Source organism: Heterocephalus glaber, unplaced genomic scaffold (assembly GCF_053883595.1).
Source record: "Heterocephalus glaber isolate CG9 unplaced genomic scaffold, H.glaber_assembly_v1.0 deba00000122, whole genome shotgun sequence".
NCBI classification, from domain to species: domain Eukaryota; kingdom Metazoa; phylum Chordata; class Mammalia; order Rodentia; family Bathyergidae; genus Heterocephalus; species Heterocephalus glaber.
The window spans coordinates 77,559,465-77,578,726 of NW_028258138.1; the positions used below are offsets into that span (position 1 = coordinate 77,559,465).

At 42.6% G+C, this 19,262-nt stretch overlaps 1 protein-coding gene across 2 annotated transcripts in view; it reads left to right on the top strand.

The window, feature by feature from the left end:
• The window catches only part of Lmcd1 (LIM and cysteine rich domains 1), a 59,604-nt gene that overhangs the window by 14,144 nt on the left and 26,198 nt on the right, over positions 1-19,262 (top strand). The window contains exon 2 of one of the 2 annotated variants that reach the window (XM_004835253.3): positions 14,636-14,724. The exons of the other annotated variant lie outside the window; for it this stretch is intronic. Coding sequence (XP_004835310.1) covers positions 14,636-14,724 — 89 coding nt within the window. The remainder of the gene's footprint in view (positions 1-14,635; positions 14,725-19,262) is intronic. 2 annotated transcript variants of the gene reach the window in all.

Below are 19,262 nucleotides of genomic sequence, written 5' to 3' on the forward strand. Positions count from 1 at the left end.
GCATTTCCTTTTTAAAAAACACTTAACACCCACACTTCTTGGTGCTTTATAACTTTAGCCAAGCCCTTGACACTGTGCTGACTGTGAACACTCTTTTGAAGTAGATAAGTCTATTCAAAGTTTTGCTGGGTGAAATTGCTTTCTTGATTGATATTTTAGAATATTTTAAAAATTTAAATGATCCAATTAATCACTTTAATTTTTTCCTCTTTACTTTGCTTCCAGAGAAAACCCCCCAATTTTCTCCTTAGTTTTGTATGAGTTGTTCCCTGTTTCTCAGAGCTAAAACACGAGAAATGTCACCCATGTCCTTCCCTTAATGTGAGGAGTTAAAATAGGAGACTTACAATTGCACAGGCAGATAAACTATTCTTATCAAGTAGAGGCCATATGCCAGGTCTTTTTCATCCCTGTCTCTTAACAATTCCACTTTACAGGTGAGTAAACTAAGATTCAGAGAGATTAAGTAAATCTCCAAGGTAACATAATCATTGATAAGCATGAATTCAGTGTAGAAAATTTAACCCAAAGATTCCCTCCATGCCTAATGTGTTGCCATTGTTCCAGAAGTGTGTGTCATGAGTTTGGCCACAAGCTGAGTTTAGCCAGTATAAAGACAGGCAGCAAGACATTGAACCACAGTAGTCAGAATCTTCACCCCCTTGTAGGTCTTTCATCCTTCTGATTATATTGAGGAGAACATCTATGTGTGGTACTAACTTCTCAAACACTTGCCCAACTTCACCTTAAAAAGTTGGCAGGCAGAATCAGAGCTTTTTAAAGGGTAATTGCATCTAGATGGAATTTAATTGTTTGATTATTTATTTTATTTCGGATGGTTACCTTCTACTTTTCAATACATTTTAAAATCATTTTTTAAGAAATAAATTTTTCAAAAAGTGATTCATATAATGAAGAATAGTAAGTAAATAACCTCACAGATGCTATAAAGGAGGACAAACTTCATGAAGAAGGAGCACAGGGTTTTGTCAACACTCCATGTTTGATTCTGTCTGATTTCCACAGCACTTTGCAGTTTGCAAAACATCTTTCATGCATGTGATTCTCACAGCAACCCCATGAAGCTGATAGGAATTATGCTTCATTTTAAAGATGTAAAAAAATTGAAATTAAGAGAGCAGAAACTGCTTACTGGGGTCACATAGGTTGTGCAAAAAGTAGCCAGGGCTCCAGTTCCATGACTCAAGCTCCAACATGCATGAGTCTCCCCGACCTTCTGTCAGCAAACCATTTCAAGGGCAGGGCTGGAGAAAGGGATATTCCAAAACAATGAGCCAAGACCAGAAATCCCATGGAAAGTCTGTAGAGCTTAATAACTTTTCATGGGTTGGCCTGACTTTTTGAGTTTCCTGGTACTTGTATATATTCAGATTTGTGGGGATGCTTGTGTGGAGTCTCTCGAGAGCAGTTAAATTTTCCTTCTGTAGTGACAGGAACCAGAAATGGCCCATTCATAAGGAAACACTGAGTCCAAAAGAGCATTTCTTTCTGAGGCCACCAGCCTTGAGTGGGAAGAAACCATCAGGTCAGGGTGAGTGGCAGTGGGGATACCATGCTCACAGGAGGACTAGGGTCCAGGTGCAGTTCCACATGTCTGTGCTGGAAAGATGCTAGGAGGTGGATTGTGCCTGGAGAGAAAGTGAGAGCTGGAGGGAAGAGTGAAGCCCTTCAGGTAGATTGCAAGAGGAGAACAGGCATCACCAGACCCTCAGAGGGACAGGGGAGCCTCTGACAATGGCAAGGGGCTGTCAGAGTGGTTGGGGTGGTCAGAGAAGCCAGGGCAGCTTTTTTCCCTTCCAACTCCCACTGCAGGTATCAGCTTTTCATGTGCCAAACGCAGAACACAAAAATGAAAGTGGTATCCAAAAAACTAAACAAATGTCTATTGAGAAGCTACTATGTGCAAGCATTTTAGGGACTGGTAATAGAGCAATGAAGTAGACATAGAGTGACCCTGCCCTCATAGAAGTTTCAATTTAGCAGTAAACAGTGTCATTAAAAAGTTACTGTAGGGCCAGGGATTTAACTCAGTGGTGCCGTCCCTGCCTGGAAGTGCAAGGTCCTGAGTTCGATCCCCAGTACCAAAAAAGGTTATTGTATACAGAATTAAATAACCACCATCATGATGGGTAGTACAAAGAAGCACAAGGTATGAGATTTTTCTAACACCATATGATAGGTATATCAGAAGAATAAATAGGCATTTGTAAGCAAAGGGAGAAAGAAATGTCCAAAGCAGAAGGAACTGTATGGGGCTGGCTCCGAGGTATACAGGAATTTGGCCTCTCTCCTGGGGCAGACATGTGCTTAAAGGAATATACTAAATTTACTTCAGTCTCCTCCAATTCCAAAATTAACTCCAGTAATTTTCTGGAAAGTAATTTGGATTTTGTAGTTCTGATTTTATATTGGAATTGTGCTGGATGAGTTTCAAAAGTAAGACTTTGAAAAGTAAATTATTTGCAAAGTAAATTGTCATCCACTAATTTCTAATTTGTTTCATAGAACAGAGCTTAGAAAAAATTGGCCCCCAGACTTTATAAGGTCTTTTCAGTTCTAAGAATCTATGATATTTTTCTTGCACAGAGAATTCGACTATATACAGTATGTGCAGCTAGACTGTTGTGCAGGGGAAAATCAAGGGAAAGATGAAATATTTGAACTAAAAACTATATTTAATGTTAGTTTTTTAAAAACATGTTACCCAAAAAGAGAGAAGAGGGAAGCCATTTATACAAAGGGTGTCTGTGTAAAACCAGAAAAACATCTTGCTAAAGGCACGACATTAAAACACAAGGCACTGATGTTGATTGAAGGAAGTGTGTGTATGTGTGTGTGTGTGTGTGCGCGCGCGCGCGCTTCCAGTGTAAATAAGTTCACCTACAATTTAGGTCTGCCATTCCTAGCAGCAAGCATTTACTGATGTGAAGGCTTCAGACTTTTAGTAACAGTGCCGTATATTTACACAGCACATTTCCTTTTAAGATATTAAGATTCAGACAGGGAACATTAAAAAATCCTCCTGCTTGGTTCATCCTGTCTTCCTCAATTCCAAAATTAACTCCAATAAAACTGTGTTATCCTTGGAAAGATTGATAATGCTATGAATTTAGAATTCAGACACATACCACCCAAATCACATTCTTATAGGACAACGTTCTTAAGATATCAGGCTACTAAAATTAGGAAAGTCTTTCAAACCTGGGATGTATAATAAGCATGGCTAGCCTCATGATTGCAGTTTTATAGAAGGAGTCTATGAAGAATAGAAATCTGAGGACCATGAAACCAATTAGATTTTCATCTCCAAGCATGACCTGCAGATGTTAGGCCTGGGATACCAGCAGCTTATTCTCATTTGGGGAATGCCAGTGGTGGAGGAGGAAGGGATCCCAGGAGACTTTATTTTCTCTTATCTTGACTTCCCTCAAGCTATTTAGTAAATCTCTGGCTAAGATTCTCAGGAGGTTTCCTTAACGTGGCAGGGCTGGTAGTTTTTCTCGATTCTTCCCCAAAGCTGCCAGGAAATCCCCAAGGAAGGAAAAAACAAAAAAAAGACAGTCCAAGAGAAAAGACTGTGCTGGAGCTTCTGGAAATAGATTGGCAAGAAATGCCAGCTCCTCTTCTGTCCTATAAGAATCCCTTATGTAACAGAGTAAATAGTGCCGACCCCAGGGAATATGGAGGGTCTCAGAGTAGGAAGGAGGGAGAAGGAATCTCTTCTCACTGAGTAATTTAATTAAACTGAGAGCCCTTCGAATAATGAGCTGACTTTTCTAGGACCTTGGGCAAGTCTCACAAAATACAAGAGAAATGGTTTTGCTTGCCCCGCTGGTTTTGTTGGTCAGCCTCTGTACATTCACTGTTCACCTTAGCCTGAGCAGTGTCTGAGGCAAGTTCAAAGGCAGCTGGTGTCAAAGGAAAATATGAGTTCGGTCTGAAAATTTCTATCACGTCAACCCAGCAGGGTCTCTTAGACATAAGATTTGTGGACCTGCTTTGGCTACAATGGCGTGTAAACATCAGCAGTTATCAGCAAGCAGCTGGCAGGAAAGGAGGCTGGTTTCCTCTCAGCCTCAGTCATCACCCTTTGGACGCTGCCAACAGAATATTAAACAAAGAATCTGTGTCCAGGGCCAGCACTACCAACTTTCTCGATTTTCCATACACCATTGCGGAGATCCAACCACCCAGTAATGAATCAATTTTTCAAGTTAGGACTTGGAACTTTTTGTCTTTTACTATACTCCTCTTTTTCAAAGCGACCTCAGCCTTAGGAAGATGTGAGAGATGTTCAGTGACTGTGTCTAGGTTACACACTTACAAGGAGTCTTGCCAGTGCTAGCTGAGAGAGGGAACCCTGCCACAAATGACTTCATAGAATTGCCGTAGCTCCTCTGTCACAATGTTCCCCCATCAAGAGTTTCTAAGAATACAATTTTTTAAAAAAAATCCCGATTTGAGTCTTGTTACCTCATTCCTCATTTTTTTCATGTAAGAGTTAAATATTCAAAAGAGGGAAATTATCAAAAAGACAGAGGGAAAGGGGAATAGATAACCCCTTTTCTTGGCTAGCCCAGCATGCTCAGTGTCTGCTCCATTACATGCCAAGTGATAGTGTGGGGAGAGGCAGACATTACGAGTAGAGTTAGTTAGCAGAGCACAGATAACTGAGTGAACTGTGATTGCAATGCAGTAGTCTATCCTTATCCATGGAGGAAATGTTCCAAAATTCCTCATAGATGCCTGAAACCACAGAAAGTACCAACCCTGTATATACTGTGATTTCCCATGCATACATACCTATGATAAAGTTTAATTTATAAATTAGGAACAGTAGAGATCAACAAAAACTACTACTAAAATAGAACAATTATAACAATACATTGTAAAAAAAAATTGCCAGCATCATTACTGTTGTACTTCGGATCTGTTATTAAGTAAGGGTTACTAAACACAAGCACTATGAGAATCTATCTGTCAAGCAAGATAGCGACAAACATGCAGGTAGCATATACAGTGTGGATACACTGGAAAAGGGATGATTCATATCCCAGTGGGACTGAATAGTATGGTGAGAAATTTCATCATGCTACCCAGAAAAAATGTACAATTTAACACTTATGAATAGTTTATATCTGGAATTTTTCATTTAATATTTTTGGATCACAGTGGAGCACAGGTATCTGAAAGCATAGAAAACAGAACCACAGGAAAGGGGAGATAACTCTAATGTGTTTTTAATCAGGAAGACATCTTCAGGATGCAGGCAGTGAGGTCAGTTGTGGTGGGATATGGTTTTAGAATCATGGCCACTGTCAGCCTCCCTGAGGGTAGGTGCCCACGCACTTCGTTAAAAGGCCTTGGGCCTGGGAATCCCTGTGTTTCTGTCTGGATCCATTCTCAGGTCACTGAAGCACGGCTGGCAGAGATGGAGAGGGGAAGGCAAGGGCAGGAACTGGAACAGGGAAGCCTTCCATTTAATATTTCCCTTTCTGCATATGGGTGGATTTTCTTTCTACTCCATTTTCATAGCCAGATTAACCTTTTCTTGTTCACAGATGATATGAACCTCAGTGGTCTTCACTTACACCCTTGTGCTCCATAAAGGGGCTTATGTGGTGGTTAGGAGACTGCAGTGACGGGGAGCAAGGGTACCTGGTCTAGGAGCATCAAAGACCTCCCTCAGAAAGTGATGTGATAATTTGCTGGGAGCCTGAGAAACACAAGGCTGGGCCACAAGAGGTGCCAGAGACCTGGGCACCAGGCTTCTTCTGCCACCCCTGAAACCATCTTGAGTCCTGTGTCACTCTCACATCTCACTGGCTCTCCAGTGGCATGCTGGGCTTCTGTGAATTTATTTCTCCTTCCTGGACACCCAGACTTTAGCTTAATCTTACCCATTAAACTGAAAGAGGGGAACAGTAAGGAGAACATGGTGTATTTTGCCCCACATCCAAATTGCACTAAAGTTGAATGTGGGCATACTATTTTAAGAGACAAAAATTAGTGCATGAATGAAAAAACTAAACAATTTAAAAGAAAATATCATTTGTTATACAGAGTAGAAAGTATTCTTTTGTTTAAAATGTATCTTGAGACATCACAAGCTCCCCGCAATATGAGATACATTCACTTGACTTAACTAGAGTCAATCTATGTTATAAATTTGACACACACAAACCACCTAAGAAAATCACCCACTCACCTGAAATCCTGCTGATTCAGGCAGGGGTGCCATCAGCTCAGCATCACCAACTGTGATCCTCACCTGTTGCTTTAAATAAAATTGGTTTAAAAAACAAAACAAGGGGCCCAGGGATTTAGCTCAGTGGTTCTGGCACCTGCCTCGCAAGTGCAAGGTCCCAAGTTCCATCCCTGGTACCAAAAAAAAAAAACAAGGCCAGGGATTTAGCTCAGTAGTGCCACCTGCCTCACAAGCGCAAGGACCTGGGTTCGATCCCTCGTACCAAAAAAAAAACCCCAAAAAACAAGACATTTTGCCTCCATAGAATCCCAAGTACTAGATCACTAGGGTTAATTTTAATTTGTTTAGTCTATGCATTTCATCCTCATTACATAATTCAGGAGAAGGATCTTTAAACTGAAGGGATTTCTTCACATCTGTGCTTGTCTAGATGGAAGAATCAAAATGCTCAAGGACTAACCCCGGGTTGGACACCATAGGTTTGGTAATACAACTTCCCAAAGAATGTCTGTCACATGTCCTCTAATGTAGACAAGGTCTCTGCTGCTGGCTGTGTAAGATTCAGTGTGGTTCTAGGCAGCACTTTGTCCAAAGGCATTTCCATGTTTGAGTCCCATGAGATTGTGGAGGACTTGGGTCAGATGGTGGGGAAAGGTAGTTCAAGAAAGAAAGACAGCAGCCATTTCTACACCCCCTTTACCTGCTGTCATTGTAGTCTGACCCAGTCACCTTCGGGCCTCATGAAACACAGAACCCTCCAGATTTGGGCCACAAGTACCACTCCTTTGTTTCATATTTGAGAAAACAGGATTCTCTTGGCCACAGCCCAAAGTCTTAGCTTGGGGTCTTCTCAAAGCTTGGGGAAGTGGGTGAGGAAGGAGCCAGAAGATAAGCAGAATAATAATTCTGCTTCAAGACTGGGAGATGCAACATATGGAGCATTTGTTTTATATTATTTCAGGAAAATACTATATTATGAATAAGATGTGGGTTGTCCCAGCATTTGAGAGCACAGAGACCAGCCTTACCTCACATTTGTGTCTCCTGTCCCCTGGCCTGCTCCTGTGCTGTATGCAGGACCTGTCTCAGAGAGGACAGTTTACAAATGCGAAGAGCAGCAATTGGAGACAGCGTATTAGTGGGGTTTTGGTTTCATTACCCTGTTAAGATTTTGTACTGTTGGGGCAACATGTTTTTCTATTGTTGAAGAGCTTCAAAAAAGTGGAAGTCCAGGTAGTTGTCAAGACCTTTGGATTTTTTTCTTTTCTTTTATACTGGGGATTGAATTCAGGGCTTTCTCACTGAGCTAAGTTCCCAGCTCTGTTTTTTGTTTGTTACTTTGAGACACGATCTGGCTAAGTTGCCAGTTTGCTGAGGCCCAACTCAGACTAGGGATCCTCCTTCCTCAGGCTCCCAGAGTGCTGGGATTACAGGTGTGCACCACCATGCCCCACAAATCTGGGTTCTTAAGTGAAAAAGTGAGAAGTCTTCCCAACCAGACCACCAGACCACTGTCCCCCAAGTCAGGCTTCTTTGGGAAAAATAAAAGTAAAATACAATGACTTTCCATGTGGCTTGTGACCTTCTAGGCCCTGTGTGTTCCCAGGCTGGGCTCCTCATCTGGTGGGATCTCCCAGTGCCTTCTTTGGCCTGGAGTTGGGGAGGTGTGGGGACCACCCCTGGCCTCAGGGAGGCAGAGGGTCTCAGTGTCACAAGAGCCCCAAGGGGAGGCAGTGACTGTCTTAGGAGAAGGAAGGGCTGTGGCTTCCCTCTGTCCTATTGTTAGGAGAATTATTACATTTGGCACTCAGAGGTAGAGGCAGGTTTGTGCCAGGGCAGATGTGACCAGAGTGAAATGACTAAGCCAGACTTGCTTGAAACACTCTCCATACAGGGACTGATGGCCCTGTGCTGAATGTGAGGAGGGAGATTGATTTTTTACTCTTATTCAGGCACAGTTGCACATATTGAAAATGTACAAATGGATGTTTTGATATCCGTATTCTCTGTGAACAATTCAGACTAATTCACACACCCATCACCTCCCTAGTTACCTTGCTCTAGGGATAACTACGGAGATCTACCCTTTAGCAAATTCAAGTATACAACCCAGTTATACAGAGTTATAATGTTAGAGTTATAATGCTGCACATTAGCCCTCTACGAATTTCTGATCTTGCATAACTGAAACTTTATAGAGTTTGACCAACAGCTCTTGATTTTCTCCAATCCCCAGCCCTTTTTTACCCACATTCTACTCTGTTTCTATAAGTTCGACTATTATAGTTTCTGTATATGAGTAAGACTTTGCAATATTTGTCTCTTTGTGCCCGTCTTATTTCACTTAACTTAATATCCCCCCGGTTTATCCAGGTGGTCACTTGTAGCAGGATTTACTTCTTTTTAAGGCTGAATTATATTCCATTGTATATATAAAAGGGGTGATCAAAAAATACAGTGAATATTTAAATTGAAAAATTATTTACAGTAAAGGACATATTGCCATTAAAGCCACTCAAACTACTCCTCTCTGCCTTGCATAAACTTAGCTCATCATTCTTGCTACTTTCTGAAGCAGTTCTGGAAGTCTTCTTTTGTGATTGTCATTCAAAAATGTCTTATCAAAATTATGATGAATGCAGCTGCCAAGTGCCATCCAAAGGAAAGGCTGGCCCATAGAAACATTAAGATGTGTTTTCATCCATCTGGCACTGTTCGACTTTTAGGTTTTCCCCAAAGTCAAAATGACTGTGAAGGATAAACATTTTGAATCAATTCAGGACATTGTGCCAGCCACAGCAGCATATATTACATCTTATTTACCAGTTGACATTGAGGTTGTTTCCATATCTTGGCTATTGTGAATTGTGCTGCAGTAGTCATGGAAGCACAGATATCTCTTCAAGACATTGATTTTATTATATATATATATATATATATATATATATATGCATGCTTAGGTGTGGGATTGTCAAGTTGTATGTCTGCCCTATTTTTAATCTGGGGGGAATATCATACTGCTTTCCATAATGGCTATACCAATCTACATTCCCACCAATAGTGTGCCAAAGTTCAGGACAAAGAGTCATGAAGCCAGTGAGCTGGAACCCCTAAGGTCTAAGTTGGAACAGGTGAGTTTACACTGGTGATGCCAAGTGGATCTGAAACTTGTTTGCCTGTTGGAATCCTTTGTACAAGAAGTTTCCAAAATCCTGAAGCCTGTAACTTATCCTCAGAGATTGAAGCTAAATTAGCCTTGGATTCAGCTTGGACATTGGGATCCCCAGGGGATTCTAATATGCAGAGAAACTTGGGAACCACTAATGTAGACCCTTGCTATTCAAAGCATGGGTCCTGGACCAGCAGCATTAACTTCCCCAAGGGCTTTGGTAGAACTATGCAATGTCAGCTTCACTGCACACTTGCTGCACCAGACTATGCACTTGGACTAGGTTCCATGTGACTTTTATGCTAACAGAGTGTCTGACTAACTGGGAAAGTACTGCCCTCTATATACACCCAGGCCAGGGTAAAACCCACTAAAGTGCAGCCACAGACATGCTGTGTTTCTCCTTCCTAGCACTGACTACATTTTAATCCGACATTCAGGTGAGTTATTTAAGAAGCATGAGGTTTCCAAAATATCTGAAAAATGGAACTCTAGCACACTTGGTTAAGTTAAAATGTGGATTTCAGAATTTAGGAATACCCTGTTCAAACCAAGCTCCAGCACATCAATTTGAACCCCCTGGGAAGCTCACTGAATTAAGGAGACCAGCTCTGTGCTGGTTTGTCCCTGGCTTCTGGTTTTAGTAGTAAAAGACCTACTTCTGAACATTAAACAGACACAGGCAAATCTAGACAGTCCATTAGCTTTCTACTGAAAGATGGGTGCTCCTGGCTATTATCAGAATCATTGGGAAGGATCAAACATTTTGTATTAAAGGCCAGTACAGGGTAAGGGTAAGGGTAAACTTAGGCGATCCCTTCCTCCAGAGGAGCTCCAATCCAGACCATTCTGAATGGGCAAGTTGCCTTTCCCCGCTCAGATTGAAGGTCATTCAACATTTGTTGACAAGCAATAATGACTGTACCTCCAAGGGAGGTCATATTGTCACCATAAAATGGAAAGGGTGTGCCACGTACCTGTTTGCATTATTTCAAATCTCTGGATAATTTTTAAAACAAAGTTAAATACTTCATTTGACAAATAACTTTTTATGCTTACAGGGTGCTTATAGCAGCCTTATTAAGACAAAAAATGGCAGGAATAATCCATTTTTAGAGGAAGAAAGTGAGTCACATAAGGAGGAAGAAGTTGAGCTGAGAGAATCCTTATTTTTTAATTCTACACCCCATGCTCATCCCTACACTGCACACTGCATTTCCCATTTTAAATTCCTCCTCTTCTCAATGCTATGTTGTTCTTGGTAATGCCCTCACCCCATCTTTTAAGACTCCCCTGGGGTTCACCTAAAGGCCAGGCTTAAAGGAGAAAGGGTTCTTCAGCCACCCCTGCTCCTTGTATCGCCACAGCCTCCCAGGATGATCTGAGTCTTTAGAAGTCCCTGACATGGTTCAATTCCATGACAACAGCAGATGAACCACATCCTACTAACCTGAGCCAAAGAAAATTGTCAAAACATTTTTTTCCTCCTCCCAGGAAAAAGGACAGATTAGCTGCTTCATTCCAAGAAAGCTTTTTCTAAATGATGGTTCCTTTAAACCATTTCTGTTCTCAGCTACGGGGAGACAGTGGGAGATGTGGTGCCATCTGTCAATAGACAGAGTCTACATCAGAGAAACCTACTGTTTATAAAACAGAGGGTCTTGTTTGGAGCTCTGTTTCTGGCTGAAGTTTTCCCCTCCTCAGTAAACAGATCATCATTTTCTATGAGTTGAAGACAGTAGGGCTGTGTGGCTCTGGCCAAAGGGCACATAGTGAGCAAGGCTTGGCTGTGTTAAGTACACTGCCAGGAGGGCAGCTGCCAGTGTGGCCTGATGGACCAATCTGTTTCTTTCTTGCAAGGCTATTTCTTTCTCTCTCTGTAGGCTTTTGTCACTGTGAAAACTGTTCACTAGCAGGATGGAGGCTGAGCCCTCCTGCTTCCTGCTTCTGTGTTTTGTTTGATGTCCTAGCCCCAGTAGGTCACACCTTCTGTACCATCAATTGCCTAACTGCGCTGGGATTTCGTGGTGTTTGGGGGATTTTTCATGATGGTATTCTTCAAGTGATGGGTAGCACACCACTTAGAAACAGTTTTGCCTACTGAATTAATCAAGAGTAAAGGTCAGGATTAACTTCCTTAATAATTGTGAAATATGGAATGTTTGTAGGCTTTTTGTTTTCCTTTTTTCTTTTTGAAAAAAAATCTAATCAAGGAGGCAATACTTATATCCAAGAAACAAAGTGAAGACTGAAAAAGCCTATGGGGTGTGCAGTTAGGAAAGTAGTTCCTCTGTGGCCCTCTAGAATGCCAAAGCTCTGTACAAATGTTTTGAGAACATCTAATTCAAAGACTCTCAAACCATCTTTACCCGATGTAATGGCAAGTATGACACTCAGTGCATGATAAATGTGCTAAGTCTGTTCCATGCAGCATCTTGTTTGACCCTCATGGTAATTTCATGAGGCAGGTTGGATTCCTTTATCCCCATGACACAGGAGAGGAAACTGAGACTCAGCAAGTCCAGTTGCTAGCCTAAGTGCAGCAGAAGAAAGGGGAAAACTGGAACTAAAATGCACACTGGAGATCTCTCCCCATGGAATAGCTGCCTGCTCTCCCCCTCTCCTGTTGCTCTGAGCACAGGGGGGCACTGTAATGTTTCAGGGGTTTTGTACATCCAGTGCCCACTGTTTTTATTTGATTATGCAATCCTCCTTCCTGCCCACCCACGAACCACTTTGTACCATCACCAAAAAAATCTATATCCTGCAGAATACAATTTGGATAACCCTGATCCAGGCCAGTGTTCTCATTTTAAAAGGGAGACACTTAGGGTGCACTAAGAAATGACTCTCTTCCAGTTACACAGCCAGTGAATGCCAGCGTTGGCACTGTGAGGCTGTCACCATCACAGGCCGATGCTCTGCAGTCTGTTCTGCTTTACGTCACTATGTCTAAACCAGACCCTGAGCCAGCAGACGCAAGACAGTGTGGTTCTCCAGGTCGAGTGTCAGAACTAATCTCCTGCAGGATGATGGCTAAATCAGCCTCTCATTAGATGAACAGTAATGCTCAGGCTTGCCGGGTGCTGTACCACTTATGAAATGCTCTCTTCACAGCTTTCTGTTTCTAGGCCTCTGGGTATATCTGAAATACTTCAACAATGAGGCCTTGTTCATAAATTATGTACCTTCCAAAATAAACTTGGAATCAATCAAATGTTAAGTGTGGAAACAGCACTATATTCCAACTAGTAAAATTCAAAGTTTCAGGAAGGTGTGGAAAAGAACAGAGTTGTATGCTAATAGCCTTAGGGAACAGTTTCACCTGTGAATGAAAAGGCCCACTGTAGGATGAAAAGTTGAGAGTTGCTTTAATTCTCACATTTAACACAGATTTAGTCCCGAGCAGCCACAAATACAGACATGCTTCCCTCCAAATTCAGGCAACGCAGCCCTTGCTCCCTAGAGCTGTGAGTGTGTACAAAGCGGGAGAGCATAGTGTGTGAAGATGGGGTGTAAAAGGTGACAAGCAGGAGATGTGGAGCAGGCATTATTATGGCAAGATCTGGGTTGTAGAGGAGAGCTACTGTGAAGGAGAACAGTTTCTCCCTGCCTATCTCTGAATTCTAACATTGGCAATGAGGATGGTTTTAAAATTTTCTCTACTTAATTTTTCCCCTATAAGCAAACAGAGTAAACTAGTAACGTTCCAAAGAGCATGTTCCAATTACTTCATCCCACCCACCATGTCTTTTCACCCTTTGGCCAGCACCCAAAGTCTTCCTCGTGCTAGGCATGCCCTCTTCCCATTATCTGCCTGTTCATCCTACACAACCCCAATCCAAAGTCCCCTCCTCTAAACGTCTCCCTACACTTCTCTTAGGGTTTATTAACATCTTCCTCTGTACTTCTGAAGTCTACCACCAAATAATAGTTATTTTTCATGCCTAATGTGGTCTGGTATTTTGCATATATTATCTCTATATCCACTTGGTGGGTAAGGAAACAGGCTCATTTTGTCCAGGGCCATGCAACCAATAATAAGTTGCATACAGCCAAAAAGCTAGATTTTCAGTCCAAGCATGTTAGGCTCCAAAGTCCACACCTTGCTCTTCTTACACAATGAGCAGTTTCCCTTCCCCTGCCCTCCCCACTGCTAAATCCAGTGATTAGTATATGTTTCCTACTCTCCTCCTGCTGACCTAGACCAAGTTTTTCTAAGGCCCACCTGATCTCATCCCTGTGCCTGGTATTTAGTGGGTGTTAAATAGTCAGTGATTCAATGCATTTTTGAAGGAGCAGTGTATTCCTTTGCATTATTGTACAATTACTGTAGTTGACTGTACCCTTCTTGTGATAATAGCATGGTAAATGTGTGCTCCAGAATCAAATCCTCTCTGCTTTCACAAGCAATGGAGCGGTAGATGTTTCTCAATCCACAGATCAGCATAAATGGCCAACCCATCACTCCTTCAGGTTTACTGTAATACACACCTCCAGGGAACCTGATTAACATACAAATTCTGGCTCACAGGGGCTGGCATACGGCAAGAGGGTCTGCATTTTTGGCAAGGTCTGGGAAGATGCATTTCAAGACCCTATTTGAGAGCTTTTTGTGTCTAAACACAGCAGCAGCTGCCAAATGCGCTTTTGTTACCTTTGGGTGGTAATGAATAGTCAAACTTGTCATGTGCATTATTCTTCTTCCAAAGGAGATTTCTGAATGCTCATGAGATTTTCAGTGTGTTAGCCAAATATTTAAGTTATGCCTTGAGCCATACACATTTGGCAACATATACATTTGCTTGTGCCTGTAGCTTTGGTTTAATTACATGCTATCAATAAGTTAGAACTAAATGAGGAAAAGGAGATGCTCGCTGGAAGATTCCATTCCTGTGACAGGGAAATGAGGAGTAATGGTGTGGGGAAAGGAAGAATGGTCACTCACAGCAGAGCCTTGCCAGCCAGCCTCAGTGTTATATGACTGCCCTGGAGGCTGGGAATAAGTCCCAGTTTTGTTTTTATTGGGAAGGACCCCACCCTTCTACATTTACAAGCCCTATGGCCCCATTTCCAGCAGTCTTCTCTGTTCCTGGTAAACAGTTAGTGATGGCTTATTGATCTCAGTCCTTTGAACCCCACACAGTCCCTTTGCTGGTATGCCAAGTCTTTCAGAGGTCAAGCTTCCTGGTCCAAGATTTTGAAAGGAAAACACCCTCTTCTGTCTCCTTTTCCAGATGTCCCTGGGCCAGCAGCAGTCAGCAAGAGCTGTGGCTTGCTTGAGATGCAAGGGGACGTGTTCAGGCTTCGAGCCACATTCATGGAGGTAACGGATTTAGTATGGGTGTGGAGGGGTACTCTGCCTGCCTTCATGTCTTGGCTGTCCTTTCTGGGAACCCTGTAGGTTCCCGTGCTGGGACTGCTTAGGATGCATGCATCACTGGAAGGGACAGCTGAGGAGGGAGAGCTCTCCTGCTGGGCCCAATTCAGAAAAGGTGTTGGGGAGCACAGATTTGTAGAAGGAACTTAGTGCTTCCTAAACCATTTGAAGGTGGAAGCCAACAAGCCGGGGCCAGCAAGGTTTGCTGTGAGAAGCGATGGATGGGCAGGGGTGTCTTTGAGATAGGATCATCTGCCCAAGGGTTTAGTGGCCAGGCTTGATCTCACCCCACTGTACTATCAACCCCATGGGTAGGTCCTGATCTAAGAGTAGCTCCTGGGATAGAAGGAAAAGTCATTCTGTCACAATCCTTTAAGTCCAGAATCTGGTATTTATATTCCCACAGGAAGGCCATAGGATCCAATTTGACTTACAGAGGTTTTCTTTCTCTTTTACTGAGGATTCTGACAGCAATGCTGAGGCTGCCATACTATACAATGCTGTGGCATTATTCACACCAGCACCTGTGTATATGGTGTCTCCTGGAGTTGTTCAGGGCACAGCCTGTGTGACTGTCCATGCTGCCCTGGGAGAGGGACCCTAAGCTCTGGAGCACTGAAGCAAAGACCTTATTTTGTCAGTGCCATAGTGTCTGTTGAGCACTCAATAGGGGGTCAAAGTTCAGAGCTATTTTCTGGCAAATACAAAAAATGTCACTTAAACTGAGTAATATCTCTTATATTGGAATAACCCTAAGCAGTAATGTTATTAGTATCTCCATTTTATAGATCAAGATACTGAAAGTGGGTAACAAGGAGATAGCTACTGAATGGCAGAATTTGAACTCCGATCTGCATAAAATATAATCCCATGCTCTTCACTATTCTGGAATATGGTAGACTGTGGGCTTTTAAAGCAGGAGACCACTCATTAACTCCCTTCCTTGAAAGTCTTCAACCTCAGAGGAGCTCACATGATCTTCTGGATAGAAGGGCCCTTCAAGCTTACCTAACCCATCCAATGCAAACTTTTCTTCTACAACTAAAAGACACTCGGGAAGAGAACTCCCTATACTTCTATTTCTACCATTGTAGCTCTTTCTGGCCTTGAAGGAGGTCCACTTAACTATCATTTAAACCCTGTTGGTCTTATATCTTTTTACCAGGGCTTCAGATACTGTTGATTCCTCTTGAGCTCTTTCAAGACAGCCAGGAGATCGCATTGTAAATTTCATGGGAAAAGGAAATGTTCCCTAAATGCACCCACCAAGATAGTTGAATATTTCCCCTTTTGTGAAGAAACACAGTGCTGAGCTGCCTGTTTGCCAACATCTGAAAATGGTCATTTTACATAATTTGTCTGGTTTTCTGCTTATTTATGAGAGAGAACAACTCTTGACCCTGTTCTTCATGACTAGCAGCAGAAGTCTCAGCAAGATTTTAATCCCTACATTAGCCTGTCATCCTACAAATGATTTGAATATCAAGTGAGTTTCTCTTTGAGAAATACAGACTGCAAGTTATAGATCCTGCATATCAAATGTTGTCTTTGGTTCCAACAATGCTAACAGGAACTTAAATTCAACCCCTGTTGAAGCCAGGACACCACAGAACCTTAGTGGTACATCCTATCAAACACCTCCATGATCCAATTTTCATACCATTGATTGTTTGAAAGCCACTTAAAAGGCCAATATACTGATACAGAATAAATATAACTCCCAACCTGTTAGATGTCAGATGTGCTGAGTTTGTGTGTATAATATAGGTCAAACTGTAATCAACCTATAGGATTACAAATATAGCTGCTTATCTAATATTGGTCAAATAGGAAAGTGACTCACATAGCAAGGGTATAGGGAGGCATTTGGGGGAAGGGTTGGGTCCAGATGCTCTGAATACCCACCTGGGCAATGATGCCTATTTGGACTTCCTAGACCAAGTGGTGTTAATTACAGTATAATTCCAAGGTATTGCTTATCCCTCAGGGAGGCAGGTATGTCTGGCCACTACATATCTATCTTGAGGCCTGCCCTTCAGATGTGCCTCCAGCCATAATTCTGATGTCTTTATTTTTCACAGCCTTCCTTGAGAGCCCAATTGCTCTCTGACTGTATATTAATTTCTGTCTAAATTAATTGCCTATAATAGTGCCAGCCAGCCTAGTTTAATAGGGAAGTCCCTCCAGTAACCATCAGAGCACAGAATCCAATTCTAGGCTGTGAATGAAGATTGCAACCATGGCCATTTTCATACTATCAAGGCTCCTTTGGAATGTATTTGTGTTTCCAGCAATCTGGGTCCCTGGAAAAAGATAGGGTAGAGTGGGAAGGATGCCTTTCTCATTTATAAAGTCCTAGCATAGCAGTGTGTCTGGAAGAACATAAATAAGGGGAAAAATAATGTAGATGCAATCTCAAAGAACATCTCATATTTGTTAACATTTTCCATTTCAAAATGTTTTGCATTCCCAACATCTCTAATAGCATCCTGAAATTCCACACTAACCAAAAGAACACAGGGAATTTTCCTCATCCAGTTCCATATATGGGGGACAGAGGGACAGACAGCACGTGGAGGGCTTGGGTCAGGGCTGCCCTGTATCCTCCCACAGTGGGCTTTCCTCTCCTGCCTCCTTCTTCCCCCTCCTGCCACTTCTGTTGCTGCTGCTTTTACACCCTCTAGAACTGTCTTTGCCTTCCTCTACTGAAGGGAGAGGCAAGAGGATGCTATGGGTCATGAATAAAAAGCCCCAGTTTTCACAACAGGCAACCCCTTCCTAGGAGGCTGAGAAGACTTCTCACCCTTGTCTTGCAGTGTCCACCCTTAGGGTCATCTTTCTTTTGTTGTACTAGAATGAATCCTTGAGATCATGGGCTTTAACATTTCTCACATTGCTGCTCACTGAATGTGAATTTAGACACATTTGCGATGCCACACTGCACATCAGTGTATCAAAGACAAGGAGTAGCCTTATGCTAAAGGAAAGTGTTTAGCTTTCTTTAGCCCACTATGTCCCCCAGCTCATGACTACGGAGTGCTAAGCCCTTGTCTGTGTGTCACCTGTTAATATCCCGCAGAGCTGCTTGGGCCAGAAACACCCCAGACCAGAGGTACTTCTGTCCTAGCCCAACCTTAGTCTGCTTTCTGTTACAGTTCCCTTATGCTTTTCTCTTCTTCTCCTGTCCTGTCAGTAAGCTTGGAGTTTGCAATGGGCTTATTCCCTTCCATGTAGATGACAGCATCCTAACCCTAGCACTATTGGCATTTGGGGCATGAAAATTCTCCACGCGGGAAGCTGTGCTGGGGATCACAGGGTCCTGCTCACTAGACAGTGCCACCAGGAGCACCTCCATCATCCCTAGGATAATTAAAAATATCTCCAGATATTGCTTCATACCTCCTGGGGGATGGAAGTGACCTAAGTTGAAGAATCATTGATGCAGAACATCGAAGCAGCCTCTGCTAGCTCCACAGTCAGTATTTGCAGTACAATACTCGATCAACCTTCCACGCTGTGATAGTACAACTGCGGCACAGCCCGCCCTGCCTGGCCTTCCTCATGCCTGTGGTTGGTCTTGACACTGCTCACTTTACTTAACAAGCTCTTGAGTTGCACAGCCTGCAGGATCTGAAACATACCACAGCAGGCCTATGGTGACAGGCTGGCAAGGGCAGGGAGCAGTTTTCCTCTCACACTGTGGAACTCTCTGGGTTTCTAAACCTCGACAGCATGACACAAAGCAGCCAAACACTTTATGCTTTTAATTGTCAGAGGGATGAATCAGGCTTTCAAGTGAACTTGAACTTTCCCCAAGATATGTTTCCTTCTCCGGCCTCCTGACAGAGCTTTCCTACAGACATCCATTTCTCCAGCTGAAGGGCTTTTATCAACTTGCTCCCTTCTCTCTGAGCCCTTTCCACTAGTTTCTTGAAGAAAATTCCCACTGGGTTCTCACTTCTGGGTGCATTTTAAAGCATTTTAAGGTTTGCTGGAGTTCTGAAGCTTATAAATCTTGGGAGACAATGTCAATAAGTATTTAGGGCAAGGGTCAGCAAATTTCTTGTGTTAAGGCAGATATTTTAGGCTTTGTAGGCCAGATGGCTAAATATCAACTCTGTCATTCTAGCCCCAAAGCAACCATAGACAGTGTGTAAATGAATGAGCATGACTGAATTGCAATAAAACTTTATTTACAAAAAGCAGGTTGTGGGCTAGATTCAAGCCCCAGGCCAAAGAAGCTCCAGCTCTAGAATATCAGTAGGGAATGAATTAGCCTTTGCCTTGGCAATGCAGGCTTCTCTAATAATGTTTACATCCTGCTTTCCTTACAGATAGACTGATAGGTTTCCTGATCTCTAAAGTCTTACTGTGTCAAGTTACCATTTGTCTGCTGCTTGCCTTTCCAAGTTAACAAAGGTGGTCTGTGAGCTTGCTTTCAAAGGGGCAGAGGCTCCCCTGGCAGGTCTCACTCCTGGAGGTTG